At 46.0% G+C, this 19,713-nt stretch overlaps 1 protein-coding gene across 3 annotated transcripts in view; it reads left to right on the top strand.

Moving 5' to 3' along the window:
- The window catches only part of THSD7B (thrombospondin type 1 domain containing 7B), a 733,248-nt gene that overhangs the window by 607,554 nt on the left and 105,981 nt on the right, over nt 1-19,713 (top strand). For all 3 annotated transcript variants that reach the window (XM_068245888.1, XM_068245890.1, XM_068245889.1), the window contains one exon: nt 16,615-16,756. In XM_068245888.1, coding sequence (XP_068101989.1) covers nt 16,615-16,756 — 142 coding nt within the window. The remainder of the gene's footprint in view (nt 1-16,614; nt 16,757-19,713) is intronic.

Raw genomic sequence — 19,713 nt, 5'->3', positions numbered from 1 at the left:
AACGTGGACAGTACAATACATGTGTTATGCAAGTAGATCAAGTATTTATCCACTTATATATGTGTTTTTTTTTTTACCCTGGCATAGTAATACTAATCTTACTGCTTTAAAGATTACCAGAGCCAAAGGACATTTGAGATACGGGGGGTTCTTCTTTCTGCTCCACTGCTGCTTCTAAATGTCCTCCGGGCTGGCACCCTCTTTCTGGTCACCGGAGTTGGCTATCACTGTGCCTGACATCATGACATAACGCACATGCACAGAGTGCTCCATGCCGTGGTCGCGCGCTGTAGGACGCATGCAGCCAGTCCAGAGCAAGCGCAGTGATGCCCAACTCAGGCGACCCGGAAGAGGGAGCTGGAGGGCATTTGCGAAGCAGCAGAAGGGCAGAAAGGAGAATGGGTGGAGTGGTGAGCATCAGGACAGCTCACCATACATGCCTGCTCCCCCCGTTTCTCATCTGTACTTTGGCTGTGGTATCCTTTAAATTTCCAGGGATGCAGCATGGCTCCTCCATTTTCCCTGATTGCCTCCAATTGCATGCTAAAATGTTCAGGTCTGGCCCCCGACCCTCCCCTGGGTTGGCAGCTTGGACCTGGAAGTTGAAGTCCGCAATAGCCGCCATGCCTACACTGTTCACATGGCTTCACGTGCGCCTGTCCAGACCACCGGGAGGGAGGACACAGCGGCAGAGGGCCTCCGACCTGCACAGGCGCACAAGCTGCCATGTGAACGGTGTAAGCATTCCGGCTATCGCGGACTTCTGCTTCCAGGTCCAAGCTGCCAACCCAGGGGAGGGTCGGGGATCTGGACTGTTCAGCATGCAATTGGAGGCAATCGGAGGGGAAAGCAGTCCCAGCAAACTTAAGCAGCTAAGTAGATGATAACTTTTTTACAACGGATATCCTTTAAGGGCTCTGCTTTTGACACAGGAGACCAGGGTTCAAATTTCATGCACCTATTTGGTAAGGAGATATTGGGCAAGAATCCCTGACACTGCTACTGCCTAGAGAGCACGTCCCAGTGGCTGCAGCTCTGGCGCTTTAAGTCCGCCAATAGAAAAGCGGGATAGAAATGTTCTGTGTCTTGTCTTGCCTTTAATCTGCTGCTCGGATCTGTGACACCTTTTGTTTAATTAATGATCAAAGCCCCGGCACCTGTGAATGGCTGGCTCTGTAGGGAGCGTGCTGAAACCCCCTATGGGCATTTTATCATTAGCTCGATAATTGTGATTAAACCACCTGGGGGTGAAACAGAGGCCTAATCCCATTCTCGTTCTGTGCATAGAAGAAAATGCTGACATCTAAATTCAGGCATGCTGATAGACCAATTAGCCCATCCAGGCTGCCATTGTTATTAATGGATTTTCTGACAAATTCCTTTGGTGTGATTTTCCATTAGTGTGCAATGCAATTTCATATGTCCATGCTATATGGAACATCATTTCATGGTGGCATCAGTAATCCTAGGAGCCCAGAGATACAATGAGATTCAAATGTAATACAGTGGCTGGATTACAGTCATGGTGATGGGTGTGCACAGCCAGGGGGCGCTGGCTGATTCCTAAAAGTTAAAGAGAACTCGAGGTGGGTTTTAAGAATCCTATTAGCACGCAGAGGCTGGTTCTTCATATAATCACCAGCCTCTGTTACTATACTGTCCCCCCCCCCCCCCCCCCCAGGCCCCCTTGCACTCTGCTGTCTCCCATAAATCAAACCGTCGTGCTAGCGACATGCAGTGTGTCGCTAGCAGGCTGTTTACATGCAGACTGTCACTCTCCGCCACTCCCCGCCTCCTCTATAGTACCACTTCCCGCCTGCGTCCCTTCCCTCCTCGCCTCTGTAAGCTGATTGGAGGGAAGGGGTGCAGGCAGGGAGCGGCGATATAGAGGAGGCGGGGGAGCGGCGGAGAGTGACAGTCTACATGTAAACAGCCTGCTAGCGACACGCTGCGTGTCGCTAGCACAGCGGTTTGATTTATGGGGGACAGCAGGGAGCAGGGGGGGCCTGAGGGGGGGAACAGTATAGTAAAAGAGGCTGGTGATTATATGAAGAAACAGCCTCTGTGTGCTAATATGATTCTTAAAACCCACCTCAGGTTCTCTTTAAAGAGGCTAAAATAAAGGAATGAAATAAACGATTGTATCGATCTTCCTTCTCCTAAAAATGACTTTGAACGATATTCCACAGTTTTATCTTATGTTTAAATCTACTTTTTAAGTTTTTAACTGTTTTATTGTTTTTGCTCAATGCCACATTCATTGAAGTATGCCAGAGATAACATTTATGAACTATTGAGCCTTTTTATCTCTTTCCTGCTCTCAGAAGCCATTTTCTGCTAGGAAAGTGTTTTATAGTTGGAATTTCTTATCAGTGAGGGTCACACTGTAGTCACTTCCTGTGAGTCAGGACTGAGTCAGCCACTTACATACCTGATATTTAACTCTTTCAGGCAGAGAAAGAAAAAAAAGGAACACAGCATACGGTAGTTATTTGTGTGCTAGGCACTGTACAGACCCACGTCTATCTCATCATGGCACATGCCAATCAGTAGTTGATTCCTTTCCTTGAGAAATGTTTTCCTTTTATCAAATAGATTATCAGGGACGTCTGTATGGCTGATATTGGGGTGAAACCCCTCCCACAGTGTGATGTCATGACCATGGTACTGACAGTTTGCTGTATGTGAACCTCGTTGCATTGTGATAAAATAAAGTTTTTTTCCAACTGCCAAGCAAGGAATATCTCCCTCTGTGCATAGAACTCTCAGTAACGAACATTCCGTACAGATCACCTTTTCCGAACTAATGGTGTCTCCACCAGTGATACATTTCAGAATATAAATCAGGGAGAAATAAGATTTTACAAAGGGCAAACACTGACTAAATAATCTATAAATGATTATTGTAAAAAAAAATAAGCAATTTTATTCATTATGTTAATTTCTACTAGAGTTCCTCTTTAAGTGATGCATGTGAAATGGCTCCATATTCCTAATTGCTTTCCCATCACTTCACAAACAGCAGTTAGTCAATTCACCTTCACTTTCCAGTTGGAGAAAAAGTACTAACCACCATTTCATGTTTTTGAATCTAAAGCAATTTAGGGGAATAAGAGAAGTGTGGTTAGGATTGTATTTATATTTTACATTCTTGAGCTCAAAGTGACTTTCCTATCCTGTCCACACTGTTAAAGCGGGATTGTCACCATACAAATCAAATTTCAACAGCAAATGGTCTGAGTGTATGAAGTGATAAAGATGCTAATCCTGCATTCAAAACTTTCAAAACTTTTTCTGCTGTTATGATTTGGAGTTATCACGTACTTAACCTCCTGAGCGGTATGGACGAGCTCAGCTCGTCCATCACCGCCGGAGGCTGCCGCTCAGGCCCTGCTGGGCCGATTTTTATCAAATAAAGTGCAGCACACGCAGCCGGCACTTTGCCAGCCGCGTGTGCTGCCTGATCGCCGCCGCTCTGCGGCGATTCGCCGCGAGCAGCGGCGAAAGAGGGCCCCCCTAGCCGCCTGAGCCCTGCGCAGCCGGAACAAAAAGTTCCGGCCAGCGCTAAGGGCTGGATCGGAGGCGGCTGACGTCAGGACGTCGGCTGACGTCCATGACGTCACTCCGCTCGTCGCCATGGCGACGATCTAAGCAAAACAAGGAAGGCCGCTCATTGCGGCCTTCCTTGTTTATTATGGGCGCCGGAGGCGATCGGAAGAACGCCTCCGGAGCGCCCTCTAGTGGGCTTTCATGCAGCCAACTTTCAGTTGGCTGCATGAAATAGTTTTTTTTTAATTTAAAAAAAACCCTCCCGCAGCCTCCCTGGCGATCTTATCAGAACGCCAGGGTGGTTAAAGAGAACCCGAGGTGTGTTTAAAGACTGTTATCTGCATGCAGAGGCTGGATTTGCCTATACAGCCCAGCCTCTGTTGCTATCCCAAACCCCACTAAGGCCCCCCTACACTCTGCAATCCCTCATAAATCACAGCCATGCTGTGAGGCTGTGTTTACATCTGTAGTGTCAGTCTCAGCTGCTCCCCCGCCTCCTGCATAGCTCCGGTCCCTGCCCCCGTCCCTTCCCTCCAATCAGCAGGGAGGGAAGGGATGCAGGCGGGGACTGGAGTTCTGCAGGAGGCGGGGAGAGCAGCAGACTGACACTATAGAGATAAACACAGCCAGCTCTGACAAGCTGTTTGTCAGCAGCGTGGCTGTGATTTATGAGGGATTGCAGAGTGCAGGGGGACCTTGGGGGGGTTTGGGATAGCAACAGAGGCTGGGCTGTATAGGCAGATCCAGCCTCTATATGCAGATAATATTCTTCAAACCCACCTCGGGTTCTCTTTAAGGAGCACTGGCCCTTTAGTAGTCAGTGCCAAACAGTTGCATGCTGGGGGTTCTTTTTATCTATAATATATTCCTCCTCTTCCCTATATTTCCCTGACTAGCTGCTTATCTGAAACACGATCCCCTGCTCACTTGTGTTTACAAGCAAGGCTGAGGTGACTCAGCGATTGGAGGAGAAAAGAAAAAAGTAAAATGCAGAAATGACATCAGTATTTAGCCTAAACTGTGGGCAAAAGACATGGTTCCCACCAGGAACAGAATTCTTGTAATTTACTATATAACACTCACTGAAATCAACACATGGACAGTACAATACATGTGTTATGTAAGTAGATCAAGTATCTATCTACTTATATATGTGTTTTTTTCCCTGGCATAGTATGGCTAATCCTACTGCTTTAAAAGGAACCCAAGGTGTTAGACCCATTGAAGCTGCCATACAGTGTCTATTTCCTTTTAAACAATACCAGTTACCTGCCAGTCCTGCTGATCTTTCTTGTCAGTAGGGTCTAAATCACACACCAGAAACAAGCATGCAGCTAATCTTCAGATTTGTCATAGACATCTGATCTGTTGCATGCTTGTTCAGGGTCTATGGCTTAAAGAGACTCCGTAACAAAAATTGCATCCTGTTTTTTATCATCCTACAAGTTCCAAAAGCTATTCTAATGTGTTCTGGCTTACTGCAGCACTTTGTACTATCACTGTCTCTGTAATAAATCAACTTATCTCTCACTTGTCAGACTTGTCAGCCTGTGTCTGGAAGGCTGCCAAGTTCTTCAGTGTTGTGGTTCTGTGATGCATCTCCCCCCTCCAGACCCTCTCTGCACACTGCCTGTGTATTATTTAGATTAGAGCAGCTTCTCTCTCCTCTCTTATCTTTTACAAGCTGGATAAATCCTCCTCAGAGCTGGCTGGGCTTTCACATACAGAGGAATTACATACAGGCAGAGCTGTCTGCACTCTGCAGGAAGAAACAGCCTGACACTTCAGTGGAAGATAGCTGCAGGGGAAAAGAAACACACAAATGATCTCTTGAGATTCAAAAAGAAGGCTGTATACAGCCTGCTTGTGTATGGATGTATTTTCTATGTGTGGACATACTGTACATCAATCTACTTCCTGTTTTGGTGGCCATTTTGTTTGTTTATAAACAAACTTTTTAAAACTGTTTTTAACCACTTTTAATGCGGCGAGGAGCGGCAAAATTGTGACAGAGGGTAATAGGAGATGTCCCCTAACGCACTGGTATGTTTACTTTTGTGCGATTTTAACAATACAGATTCTCTTTAAAGTATTAGAGGCAGAAGATCAGCAGAAAAGCCAGGCAATGTGCATTTTTTAAAGCATACCTGAAGCTAAAATAAAAATTAATAGAGCATTAGGATCATTAGTATTAAAGAAAAGAGTCTCATATTTTAATTTTCAGTTATATAGCTTTTTTTTATAACATTGCATCATACTGGCACAGTTGCAGTGTTACAACCACACTCTGTCTTTTAAGCTATAAAACAAAGCAGAAATAATGACCCTTTTAACTTTCCTGCAGTAAAACCTTATCTCAGGCTGTCTCTTGGGCTAGATTCACAGTGGGATGTTGCGTTTTGATGCGACATTAACCACTTCACCACTGAGGGGTTTTACCCCCTGAGCACCAGAGCAATTTTCACCTTTCAGCGCTCCTTCCATTCATTCGTCTATAACTTTATTATTACTTATCGCAATGAAATGAACTATATCTTGTTTTTTTCGCCACCAATTAGGCTTTCTTTAGGTGGGACATTATGCCAAGAATTATTTTTTTCTAAATGTGTTTTAATGGGAAAATAGGAAAAATGTGGGGAAAAAAATAATTATTTTTCAGTTTTCGGCCATTATAGTTTTTAAATAATGCATGCTACTGTAATTAAAACCCATGAAACGTATTTGCCCTTTTGTCCCGGTTATAAAACCATTTAAATTATGTCCCTATCACAATGTTTGGCGCCAATATTTTATTTGGAAATAAAGGTGCATTTTTTTCAGTTTTGCGTCCATCCCTAATTACAAGCCCATAGTTTATAAAGTAACAGTGTTATACCCTCTTGACATAAATATTTAAAAAGTTCAGTCCCTAAGGTAACTATTTATGTATTTTTTTTAATTGTAAATTTTTTATTTTTTTTTTAATTACAAAAAAAAAAAAATGGGGAGTGTGGGAGGTAATGAGTTAATTTTATGTGTAAAAGTCATTTATTTGTATGTGAAAAATGTGTAGGGTGTAGTTTACTATTTGGCCACAAGATGGCCACAGTAACTTTTTGTTTTAATGCGACCTCCAAGCTTCCTTCCGGAAGCTTGGAGGAAGTATAATGAGCATGGACACGTGAGTTTTTTCTCACAATGATCGCGCTGCCCATAGGAGAGCAGCTGATCATTGCGGGGCTTAGATCAACGAACGGTAATGGATTTTCCCGTTCATTGATCTCTGGGCGAGCGGGCGGCGGCGGTTTTACTAGCGGCGGGCGGCGTGTTTACGAGCGGGAGCGCGGGCAGCGTCGGGAACGCGGAAAGTACGTGTTTCTCCGTCCCTGGTTTTTAAAGGATGGAAAAAGGGGCGGAGAAATACGTACGCGCGGGGGTAAAGTGGTTAAAGTCACAACGCAATGTGCCAAAAAAGTCGCAACGCAGCGTTACCATCACATACAGCAGATACAGTAGAAAATACAGGCAATGAAAAGTATGCATGCAGTACTTTCACTTAACGTGCAGCGTCAGACACCAACGCAGTGTGGGCACTGTGAAAAGGGCATAGATTTTTCATTGCAGTGAGTCATTCTGCGTTAAATGTTGTTTTAACGTGCGACTTTCACGTCCCACTGTGAACTTAGCCTCAATTTTTCTCGGCTATTTAAGTGCTTCAGAAAACAGGACTGTATTCAACCCAAGTTGGGTGGAATAGCTCAGAGAAGCTCTTTTTGCATAAATAACACCTGACGTTTCTTAGTTCTTCCTGTACTGGAAAGAATATGAGATTATTTTCTCTGCTACCAATGTTTTATTTCTTAGCTATACTACACACACAATTCATTACCTCTTAAGTTAATCTTCGCCTCAGGTTTGCTTAACAGACATGCCAGCCTCCATATCCCTCTCACCTCGGGTTCCCTTTAAATGGAAAAGAAGGAAAATGGTTGGAGTTCCTCTTTAACCGAGCAGAACTGGAGCTCCATCCCAAAGCAACGCGCCCCTCTGATTCCTTATTTAATTTAACTTGTTTGCTGAGCTCTGCAGCGGCCTTTGTAGATGTACCCGGCTCCCTTTTCCATTAGCTGCCTTAGTTTATTAATAACATTGAACCAGCTCTTGCATGTCAGTTTAATTTGACATAGAAGCCTTGCCTGTGTGCTTATCATTGTGTCGGCCTCATTGAGGATCTCGCCTGGGGCCTTCCTGTATTTATCGAACCAAGAAAACGGACGGAACTTAATTAGTCACCGGAGAACGTACAATGGAATGATGGGAGATAGCGAAATATTGACAGATATTTAATAACTGTCAGCTGGTATTGTTAATTCAGCGCATGGGGTGAAAGCTGTTGGACCGTTAGCGTATGGAGGAACCGGCGTAGCTGATAAGAGAGTTTAGATGGGCGCAGTTAGGTTTAATGAATTTAGATCCCATTTTGTATAAGTACGTGACTGGCGGTTAATGGGGTAAAATTGCCCTTGGTCCTCTTGAAGGTGCTTTACAAGAAATGTTTGTGACTAACAATAGACTAAAGCAGACAACTTTTTCACAGAAAAAAGGGGGATGCATTTCAATTAGAAATCATTTAAATACATTAGAGTCCTGGTTATCCAAAACTCAACTAGCAAGAAGTCTCAACCAACCAGCATAAATCTGCAGGGCCGAGGCAGAGGCGAGGGAGGCTCCAGCCTCAGGGCGCAGTGTAGGAGGGGGCGCACAACTCAATCAGCTATCATTCCCCTATTGTGTTTGAAGCAGAGAGAAATAAGAAAAGGGGATATATGACAGTGACTGCAAGCCAGGTAACTAGAGATTAAGGTTTTGGGGGGGTTTAGGTTCCTGGAGCGCCTCTTAGTCCAATAGAAATCAGTGTGTGACGGCTGGGGTGGCAGGGATGGAGGGGCGCACTTTGGTGTCTCAGCCTTGGGTGCTGGAGCACCTTGTCCCGACTCTGCAAATCTGCATTTCCAATCAGAAAATGGAAATTGGTATCTTTTATTGAATCGATTGTAAATTGGCTCAGATTCTGCAGGTTCAATCAATGCAAACTAATTGATATCTGACAGATAATGAAAAACACTGAATTGAACAGGATGGGAAATTTCCCTCGAATTGCACAGTAGGCAGCGTTCACATTGGGTGCGTTGAGAAACATGTAAAAACGCATGATGAAAACCACATGCGTTTGTGCGCATTTTAGTGCGTGTTTCAGTGCATTGCAGTGCGCTTTTTTAAGCATGTTTTGCTTATTGTAGCAGTAGCAGTTGTCAATAAAGCTTTGTTTTCAAAATGTATTTTTTTTTTCATTTGGGGTAAAAAAAAAACACATGCGCGTCTATGCGATTTTGAGCGTTAAAAAAGCGGACCCATTCACTGGCTTTGATGTGCGCTTTACAGCTCAACGCACAGGAATTCATGCAACACTACGTTTTTGTAAAGCAGCTCAGCGCAGCGCATAGATGTGAACGAGGCACATCTAATTACATGGGAAAATCATTACCTTGCAGGACGCACAGGGCAATGCGCTGTGAAAAGCGCACAGAAACAGCCCTGATGTGAATGGGGCCCTATCTGGCAAAATCTATCACATATTAAATATTCTTCAAGCCAAAAAAAACTGCTTTCTGATTGAAAGAAAAAATTGATTTGAATGTTTTGATTTGATGTTTCAGTGGCTACAGTTGATTGGTCCATTTTCCAGCTACATGTATTTGCATACAATTAGCATAAACTCAGAATTATTTGCATATTTGCATTGCCCATTTCTAGTGCTACTTCAATGAACCCTGAACAGACCTCAAAAATGACGTACTGAACTTATCTAGGGTCGGGGAGGTCCCTCTGCGTCCTCTGGGTCCCCTCTTTTCTCCTGTTGGCTGCTCTGCTAGCAGCGCAACCCATCCGGAAGTCAGCACAACTGCATATATGCAGCCCGTCCACACGCCCGTCTCGATCATGCTCAAGTCGCTGTGTATGCACAGTTCTTGTAAGAAGTAACTGCGCATGCGCAGAACGCTCAAGGTGATAGGCACGTGATTGAGACAGGCCACACATGCGCAGTTGCACACAACTCCTAGCCAAGTCACGCAGCTAACAGAGCTACTAGCAGGAGAACGGAAGGAGCTCAGAGGATGCTGAGGGACCTCATGGACTACAGGGGGTTGGAGGAAGCCCCAGGTGAGTCCAGTATTCCATATTGAGGTCTGTTCAGGGTTCCTTTCAGCGCTGCTCTTCACGTTTTACCATCCATGGTTGCTGTTTTCTGTAGCGTTGGGTGGATTGCGGCGTGGAAATTGGTATTGTTTGTACTGTAAGTAGCACAGCTCTCCCATTTGTCGCTTCTGTCTTACAGCGGAGTTAGGTTCTCCTTGCTTAACCAAAGTTGATGGAATCACTGCTTCTGTCACAAGACGAAATAAAAATCAGGAGAAGCACGCATCCAGTTTTGTCATTTGTACCTTATCAGTGTGATGCCGACACTTGAAAATTCTTATTTCCCCTGACACAGCGGCTGCCACATAACTCTGACGAATATCTGTCAGTGAGAATGACAGACAGAGTAAGCCACATCCACTAAAAGTCCATCAAAATGCATCAGAAATGTCTGAACGGATACAGACAATATAGATAGCTCTTCTCTGAAACCGTAACATGAAATTACACTTTTGTTGAGCGAAAAAACCATTCCTTTCACTCTTTCACTCACATTGCAAGGAGCTAAGTGTAAGGGCCGGTTCAAACTTGCCATAAAAACTCACCCGTTCAGTACGCTTTCTGGAGCGGAAAAAGACGTATGCATGGATTGTAATGTTAAAGATATTGGCCGCCTTGAGTTGCAAATAAAATCAGTCAGGATGAAAGAGGACGACTCTGTCCTGATAGAATACAGAGGCGTCCTCTTTCTTCCTGATAGAACTACAGTTATTCCTTTTGTATGTTTGGAGTGTTCTGGTGGTCTGCGCAGATCACTCCAGACCACGTGGGGGCGATCACGAGAGGCGCAGCCGCAGTAGATGCTGACCTGGTGAGGCACTCGCTGTGCCTGTTTGGGTTTCCTCCACTTCGGTTTCCTTCCACACTCCAAAAACATGCAGATAAATTAATTGGCTTCCTACTAAATTGGCCCTAGACTAAGATGGACATGCGACCAGGGCCGGATTTCGGCCAAGGCCGCCTAGGCCATGGCCTAGGGCACCACAGGAGCAAGGGCACCAAAGCAGCAGGCTAAACTGGTGCAGCATTTGCAAGCTTGCAAATGCTGCAATTCAGAGAGATCAGGTGAGCGCCTGACCGTGGTACTCTGCTGCTAGCCGCCTGTGCAGCAGCCATCTTGCTCTCTGTGCACATTGGCATCATGGCTTTGACTTGGGCAGTATTGGAGATGGAAAGGAAGAGAAAGCTTCTGCACTGGAGATGTGTGGAGAAATGAGTGACACTGATGGCGGCTGCGGTGTGAAGGCGAGCTGGCTACCTATACTGAAAGGGGGGGAGTGGGAAAAGGAGAGATTAAGGGAGTCATCTGGCTACCTATTCTGGAGGGAATGGGAGAAGGGGCCATTTGGCTACCTATACTGGGGCAGGGTCATCAGGCTACCTATACTAGAGGGAAGGGGTCATCTCGCTACCTATACTAAAGGGGGGGGGGCAGGTGACAATGGGCTTTGGCGGTAAAGAGTACAAATACAGCCCTGCATGTGAGTATGGTGGGGATAAGATTGTGAGCTCCTCTGAGGGACAGTTAATGACAAGACTGTAATAGTGCTGCGGAAGATGTCGATGCTATAAAAATACAAAATAATAATAATGAACGCACGCTAGAGTGCATAGAAAATCAAAAAATAGCGACATGCAGAAACATGCACAGAAATGCTATGTAGTGCATGAAAAATATGTATGCAAATATGCGTGCATTTTTTATATCTACTGTTCAAGGCTTTAACCACTTCCGGATTCCGGGTGGTTTGGCTGATCTGTGCTGCGGGGGCTCTTCAGCCCGCAGCACAGATCAGAAATCAGGCAGGGCGATCAGACCTCCCCCCTTTTTTCCCCACTAGGGGGATGTCCTGCTGGGGGGGTCTGATCGCCGCCGCGCTGCTGTGCCTAGCGGGGGGGGGGGGCTCCTCAAAGCCCCCCTCCGCAGCACTAGTCCTCCCTCTGCCTCCTTCCCTCCCTCTCCCGTCCCCTGTGTGTGGCGCAGGACGGAAAGCCGTCCTGCGCCGGATAGGATAGGCTTTAGCCTATCAGATGCCGGCGATCCCCGGCCAATCAGAGGCCGGGGATCGCCGATCTCCTCTACGGCGCTGCTGCGCAGCAGCGCCGTATATATGTAAACACCGGGGAAGATCTTCCCCGCGTGTTTACATTTACCCTGCGAGTCGCAATCGGCGGCTTGCAGGGTGTTCACGGAGACACCCTCCGTGAACTGACATGGAACGGCCGCTCATACGAGCGGCCGTTTCCATGGAAACCACTTCAGGATTCAGGGGCGTAGTTAAGCGTACGCAGAATCCTGAAGTGGTTAAGTTTGTATGAGACCTTATCAATAATCTACCTCAAGTAAGATCCAGCCTATTTATTCTTTAAGTCCTTGATAGTGCCTGTACGATCCTGCAATGTCACATCATGAATTCCCTGTCTCCTTAGCCGTCATTGCTACAGGCTGGAGTGCCTGAGGTGAGGTGATCACCAGCAGCTATCAAGCCATGATGCTTAGAAGCATGTAGAAGCTTAGAAGCATCCCGTATAGAACACATAGAGAAACATCACAGCAACATCACATACACTTTTGAATAATAACATATAAAAACATTTTATATCTTTTCAGTGGTGTATCTAAGAAGGTATAGGCCCAGCACGAGTTTAACACTGGGCCCCCTTAAAGATAACCTTAAGTCAAAAAAAAAAATGAGATGAACTCACCTGGGGCTTCCCTCAGCCCCCTGCAGCCGATCGGTGCCCTCGCAGCTCCGCTCCGATGCCTCTGGACCCGCCGGCGACGACTTCCGGTTTCGCCGTCACCGGCCGACAGGCATGGGCACGCGAGTGATTGTTCGCGTTCCCAGCCTGTATATCGCCCCCTATGTTGCTATTGCGGCTCCTTAGCAGCATAGGGGGCGATAAACAGGCTGGGAACGTGAACAATCACTCGCGTTCCCATGCCTGTTGGCCGGTGACGGCGAAACCGGAAGTCGTCGCCGGCGGGTCCAGAGACATCGGAGCGGAGCTGCGAGGGCACCGATCGGCTGCAGGGGGCTGAGGGAAGCCCCAGGTGAGTTTATCTCATTTTTTTTATGGCTTTAGGTTCACTTTAAGCAGTCTTTGTATACCGATTGACATAAAGACATTGACAGCTGAATAGTCAGTGAGGTGTAATCAGGGGAGGGGATAGCCGCAGTGTCAGAGAGGTGTAAGCAGGGGAGGGGACAGCCGCAGTGTCAGAGGTGTAAGCAGGGGAGGGGACAGCTGCAGTGTCAGAGGTGTAAGCATGGGAGGGGACAGCTGCAGTATCAGAGGTATAAGCAGGGGAGGGGACAGCCGCAGTGTCAGAGGTGTAAGCGGTGGAGGGGACAGCAGCAGTGTCAGAGAGGTGTAAGCAGGGGAGGGGACAGCTGCAGTGTCAGAGGTATAAGCAGGGTAGGGGACAGCCACAGTGTCAGAGAGATATAAGTAGGTGAGGGGACAACCACAGTGTCAGAGAGATATAAGCAGGGGAGGGGGCAGCCACAGTGTCAGAGAGGTATAAGGCGGGGACAGCTGCAGTGTCAGAGGTATAAGCAGGGGAGGGGACTGCCGCAGCGTCAGGGAGGTGTATGCAGGGGGGCAACAGCCACAGTGTCAGGTGTGAGCAGAGGAAGGGAGATCCACAGTGTCAAAGAGGTGTAAGCAAGAAAAAGCATCAGCTGCAGTGTCAGAGGTGTGAGCAAGGTAGGAGAGAGCTGAAGTGTCAGAGGTGTAAACAGGGGAGGGGAGAGCCACCTTGTCAGAGAGGAGTAAGCAGAGGGGAGGGGACATCAGCAATGTCAGAGAGGTGTAAGCAGGGGAGGGGACATCAACAGTGTTAGAGAGTTATAAGCAGGGGAGGGGAAAGCTGCAGTGTCAGAGAGGTATAAGCAGGGGAGGGTACAGCCACAGTGTCAGAGAGATGTAAGCAGAGGGAGAGGAACAGTTTAATCATGATTACCATTATTTGCAGAACATTTCAAAGTGATTATTACCAGCTGCAGTATCAGAGAGGTGTATGCAGGGGAGGGGACAGCTGCCTTGTCAGAGGTGTATGCAGGGGAGGCGACAGTCATAATGTCAGAGAATTGTAAGCAGGAGAGGGGACAGCGGTAGTATCAGAGAGGGGTAAGCAGAGGGAGGGGACATCTGCAATGTCAAAGAGGCGTAGCCACACATGTTATAATGAAGGACACAGTGGCCAAACATAATATAATGTAGGACACAGGAGCCACACATGTTATAATGTAGGACACAGGAGCCACACATGTTATAATGTAGGACACAGGAGCCACATGGTATAATGTAGGACACAGGGGCCACACATGTTATAATAAAGGACACAGGAGCCACATGGTATAGTTTAGGACACAGGAGCCACACATGTTACAATGTAGGAAACAGGGGCCAAACAGGTTATAATGAAGGACACAGGAGCCACACATGTTATAATGTAGGACACAGGAGCCACACATGTTATAATGTAGGAAACAGGGGCCACACATGTTATAATGTAGGAAACAGGGGCCACACATGTTATAATGTAGGAAACAGGGGCCACACATGTTATAATGTAGGACACAGGAGCCACACATGTTATAATGTAGGAAACAGGGGCCACACATGTTATAATGTAGGAAACAGGGGCCAAACAGGTTATAATGAAGGACACAAGAGCCACACATGTTATAATGTAGGACACAGGAGCCACACGTTATAATGTTGGAAACAGGGGCCACACATGTTATAATGTAGGAAACAGGGGCCAAACAGGTTATAATGAAGGACACAGGAGCCACACATATTATAGTGTAGGACACAGGAGCCACACATGTTATAATGTAGGACACAGGAGCCACACATGTTATAGTGTAGGAAACAGGGGCCAAACAGGTTATAATGAAGGACACAAGAGCCACACATGTTATAATGTAGGACACAGGAGCCACACGTTATAATGTTGGAAACAGGGGCCACACATGTTATAATGTAGGAAACAGGGGCCAAACAGGTTATAATGTAGGACACAGGAGCCACACATGTTATAATGTAGGACACAGGAGCCACACATGTTATAATGTAGGAAACGGGCCACACATGATATAATGTAGGAAACAGGGGGGCAAACAGGTTATAATGGAGGACACAGGGGCCACACATGATATAATGTAGGACACAGGGGCCAAACAGGTTATAATGAAGGACACAGGAGCCACACATGTTATAGTGTAGGACACAGGAGCCACACATGTTATAATGTAGGACACAGGAGCCACACATGTTATAATGTAGGAAACAGGAGCCACATGGTATAATGTAGGACACAGGGGCCACACATGTTATAATGTAGGAAACGGGCCAAACAGGTTATAATGAAGGACACAAGAGCCACTCATGTTATAATGTAGGACACAGGAGCCACACATGTTATAGTGTAGGACACAGGAGCCACACATGTTATAGTGTAGGACACAGGAGCCACACATGTTATAGTGTAGGACACAGGAGCCACACATGTTATAATGTAGGACACAGGAGCCACACGTTATAATGTAGGAAACAGGGGCCACACATGTTATAATGTAGGAAACAGGGGCCAAACAGGTTATAATGAAGGACACAAGAGCCACTCATGTTATAATGTAGGACACAGGAGCCACACATGTTATAGTGTAGGACACAGGAGCCACACATGTTATAGTGTAGGACACAGGAGCCACACATGTTATAGTGTAGGACACAAGAGCCACTCATGTTATAATGTAGGACACAGGAGCCACACATGTTATAGTGTAGGACACAGGAGCCACACATGTTATAATGTAGGAAACAGGGGCCACACATGTTATAATGTAGGAAACAGGGGCCAAACAGGTTATAATGAAGGACACAGGAGCCACACATGTTATAATGTAGGACACAGGAGCCACACATGTTATAGTGTAGGACACAGGAGCCACACATGTTATAATGTAGGAAACAGGGGCCACACATGTTATAATGTAGGAAACAGGGGCCAAACAGGTTATAATGAAGGACACAGGAGCCACACATGTTATAGTGTAGGACACAGGAGCCACACATGTTATAATGTAGGACACAGGAGCCACACATGTTATAATGTAGGAAACAGGGGCCACACATGTTATAATGTAGGAAACAGGGGCCAAACAGGTTATAATGAAGGACACAGGAGCCACACATGTTATAGTGTAGGACACAGGAGCCACACATGTTATAATGTAGGACACAGGAGCCACACATGTTATAATGTAGGAAACAGGGGCCACACATGTTATAATGTAGGAAACAGGGGCCAAACAGGTTATAATGGAGGACACAGTGGCCACACATGTTATAGTGTAGGACACAGGAGCCACACATGTTATAATGTAGGACACAGGAGCCACACATGTTATAATGTAGGACACGGCCACACATGTTATAATTGAGGACACAGGAGCCACATGTTATAATGAAGGGCACAGGAGCTACACGTTATAATGTAGGACACGAGCCACACGTGATATAATGGAGGACACAGGCCATGTGTGTAGTGAGAAGCCTCCTTGTCAAGAAACTGCCGCACCACGTATTTCACCTTTTTGCTGCAAAAACTATGTTTTTTTTTTGTTTGTTTGTTTTTTTAATAAAAGTTGTACACGCGTTAAAGGTATAAAAATACATTGTTAACAAATCTATTTAGAAGAAGTGAGGTTTAAGCCTTTTGCTAAGTCCATGGCTGGTAACACTGACTGCTTTGTAGGCGCTGAATGCCCTGCCTGCGGTTTTAAGCCTTCTTCTCTTGTGTTTCCTCCTCAGTCGTGCGACTCTTCCTCTGTGCGGTCAAGGACAAGATTTCCTCTGAGGATTCCGGAGAATGGAAAGACATGTCCCGAGGCCTCCCAGACAGAGGCGTGCGTCCTGAACAGTAACTGCTTCCACTATCACTATAATGTCACAGGTACGACTACACCTCCCGGTCATTCTAATCTCCACTAAGACGGCCCTAACGCTTCCCTCCAGAGACGTTCTGTGCCTACCACCGCCACGGCTCGCGCTTTAATGTACCCATTAAATATTCATCCATTTCATCCTCATTCTGATACAGCAAGGAGAGGTAAAAAAAACCACATATTCTATTGCCGGCCTGGAACGGGGATCAGGATTTATTAAGTGGAATGAAATGTGTGTAATGATGGGAGCTGTCAGCGGGACGGGAGTTATGCAGGAGTATGCAGATTCGCAGAGCGCCACAGCGGTAAGTCAAATCTCCAGGCTTCTGAAAGGTGGCTAGTCAGCACTTTCCAAAGCAAACCTGTCATCACTCTGAAGTTGGCAAGCTGGCTTTACAACACAAGAGTAGGAGTCATTTGTTGGCATTCTGTATTGCTGCATCTGTCCCTCTTTTGAAGGCACACTCTGTTTTATTTAACCAAATCTATCTGTTCCTGTTTTCTACTTAGTTTTTTCTGTTTTGTTATGTTTAAATTAGTATAAACAAATGTATTATTTAATTACTACAGGTGTTTGTACTCTTCATGCATCCGCTAAATCATGCATGGCCTATTGTAAAGTGTGGAATTTGTGAAGTTGTGGACTGTACATGACCCCGCTTTTCTCCAGGGGTCATTGGGGCACAGGAGCCAAAGTTATTTAGCGGTATGGACGAGCTCAGCTCGTCCATTACCGCCAGAGGGTGCCGCTCAGGCCCTGCTGGGCCGATTTTGATCAAATAAAAAGCAGCACACGCAGCCGGCACTTTGCCAGCCGCGTGTGCTGCCTGATCGCCGCCGCTCTGCGGCGATCCGCCGCGAGCAGCGGCGAAAGAGGGTCGCCCCAGCTGCCTGAGCCCTGCGCAGCCGGAACAAATAGTTCCGGCCAGCGCTAAGGGCTGGATCGGAGGCGGCTGACGTCAGGAAGTCGGCTGACGTTTGACGTCACTCCGCTCGTCGCCATGGCGACGAAGTAAGCGAAACACGGAAGGCCGCTCATTGCGGCCTTCCGTGTTACTTCTGGCTGCCGGAGGCGATCAGAAAAACGCCTCCGGAGCGCCCTCTAGTGGGCTTTCATGCAGCCAACTTTCAGTTGGCTGCATGAAATAGTTTTTTTTTTATTAAAAAAAAACCCTCCCGCAGCCGCCCTGGCGATCTTAATAGAACGCCAGGGTGGTTAAGGGCAGATACACTTGTTATAGTGCAGGACAAAAATTGTTATCATAGGGGGCCAAACGTTGTAATGGAGGACACAGCGGCCTCACATATTATAATGGAGGACACAGGGGCCTCACATGTTATAATGGAGGACACAAAATGCACACAAGTTATAATGGAGGATGTACAGGGCACACAGTTTATGGTCTAATAGGGGACACTGGGGCTACACTTATTACAATATGGGTACAGGGCGGGCCACAAGGGCCGCATTTCTTATAAAACGGGAGACATGCAGAGCACAGTTTTATACAGGGGAGCTGATTGCTACACTTGTTATGTGGGGTAATGATTGCTGCACTTGTTACATGGGGGTAATTATTGCACTTGTTATATAAGGGTAATGATTGCAGCACACGATGTGAGTAATTATTGCTGAAGCCGGAAAAATGGACGTCAGAGACTCCCCAGAAAGAAGGGCACCGTCATAGGCCCTTATTATAAAAGCTGCAATTTGTGGCAATTAATTGAAATTTGGGTGTCTGGAGGTGGCGGGGGGCGGGGGGGGGGGGGGGAGGTGTAGGCTAAGGTTAGGTGCCACCTGGGAGGGTTAAGGATTAGGCATAGGTAGAGGAAGGTTTAAGGGTTAGGCATCAGTAGAGGAAGGGTTAAGGGTTAGCTATTGGTAGAGGGAGCGTTCTCTGTGAGAGTAGGGTTAGGTTAAGTCAAAGTAAAGCATCAGTACAGATTGCCAATATATTACTATTAGAATTAAGTAGTGGAATATAGGTAATTTTAACGATATTCTACTAGCAGCAATCCCCATTGCCCTTTTTTCAAGTTGCCTTTATTACTTCAATACAATACTTGGGGGTAATGCTTGCTGTACTTGTTACATGGGGACAGTGATTGCTGCACTTGTTACTGGTGTTGCTCGGATACCCCCCAATCACGGATTCGAGTAAATCTGGCAATGCCGTGATCGTGATCCAGATTTTAATTGGAGCTCCGGATTTGACTCGGAGTTTTGCTGTGATTACATGTAGAATCCGTGATCACGGATTTGACTTTTAACGTTAATAGCAAAGCCCCAATACATGCTTCAATCACCACAATTGCATGGATTATAAAGGTGATCAGTGGCTACAACTTAAAAAATGTTATTCAAAAAGACCTAATAGTTTTTGAGAAAATCGATATTAAAGTTTCAAATGAAAAAAGTATTTGTGATTAAAAACCGCCAAAACACGCCGACTTTAGCGGTTAATAGCAAACCCCCCTTACTTGCTAGAAACACCAAATTTGCGGGATATGTTAAGTAGAACAGTGGAAACAAGGGGGATTTTTTTTCAAAAAGACCTTATAGTTTTTGAGAAAATTGATTTTAAATTTTCAAAGGAAGTTTCAAAGAAAAAAAAGTATACCGGTAAATACATTCACTGTCATTTACCGCATATAAATGTATACTATTTTTCTTTGAATCTTTAAAATCGATTTTCCCAAAAACTATAAGGTCTTTTTGAAAAAAAAAAATTTCCCCTGGTTCCCACTGTTCTACTTAACATATCCCGCAAATTGTTGTTATATCATGTAAGGGGGCTTTGCTATGAACCGCTAAAGTCGGCAGCTGTATTTGGACCACGATAACGAGTGCATTCAGAACTGAATCTGTGATCGAGAGGTATTCGGATCACGATGTCGGATAGTGAAAAAATGCTTGTGAATCACAGCTATTCCATGATCACGAGGTTGTGATGAGCATCACTGC

This window comes from Hyperolius riggenbachi, chromosome 7 (genome assembly GCF_040937935.1).
Source record: "Hyperolius riggenbachi isolate aHypRig1 chromosome 7, aHypRig1.pri, whole genome shotgun sequence".
NCBI classification, from domain to species: domain Eukaryota; kingdom Metazoa; phylum Chordata; class Amphibia; order Anura; family Hyperoliidae; genus Hyperolius; species Hyperolius riggenbachi.
Note: the sequence above shows the minus strand (reverse complement) of the source record. Positions and strands in the feature narration are given on the sequence as shown.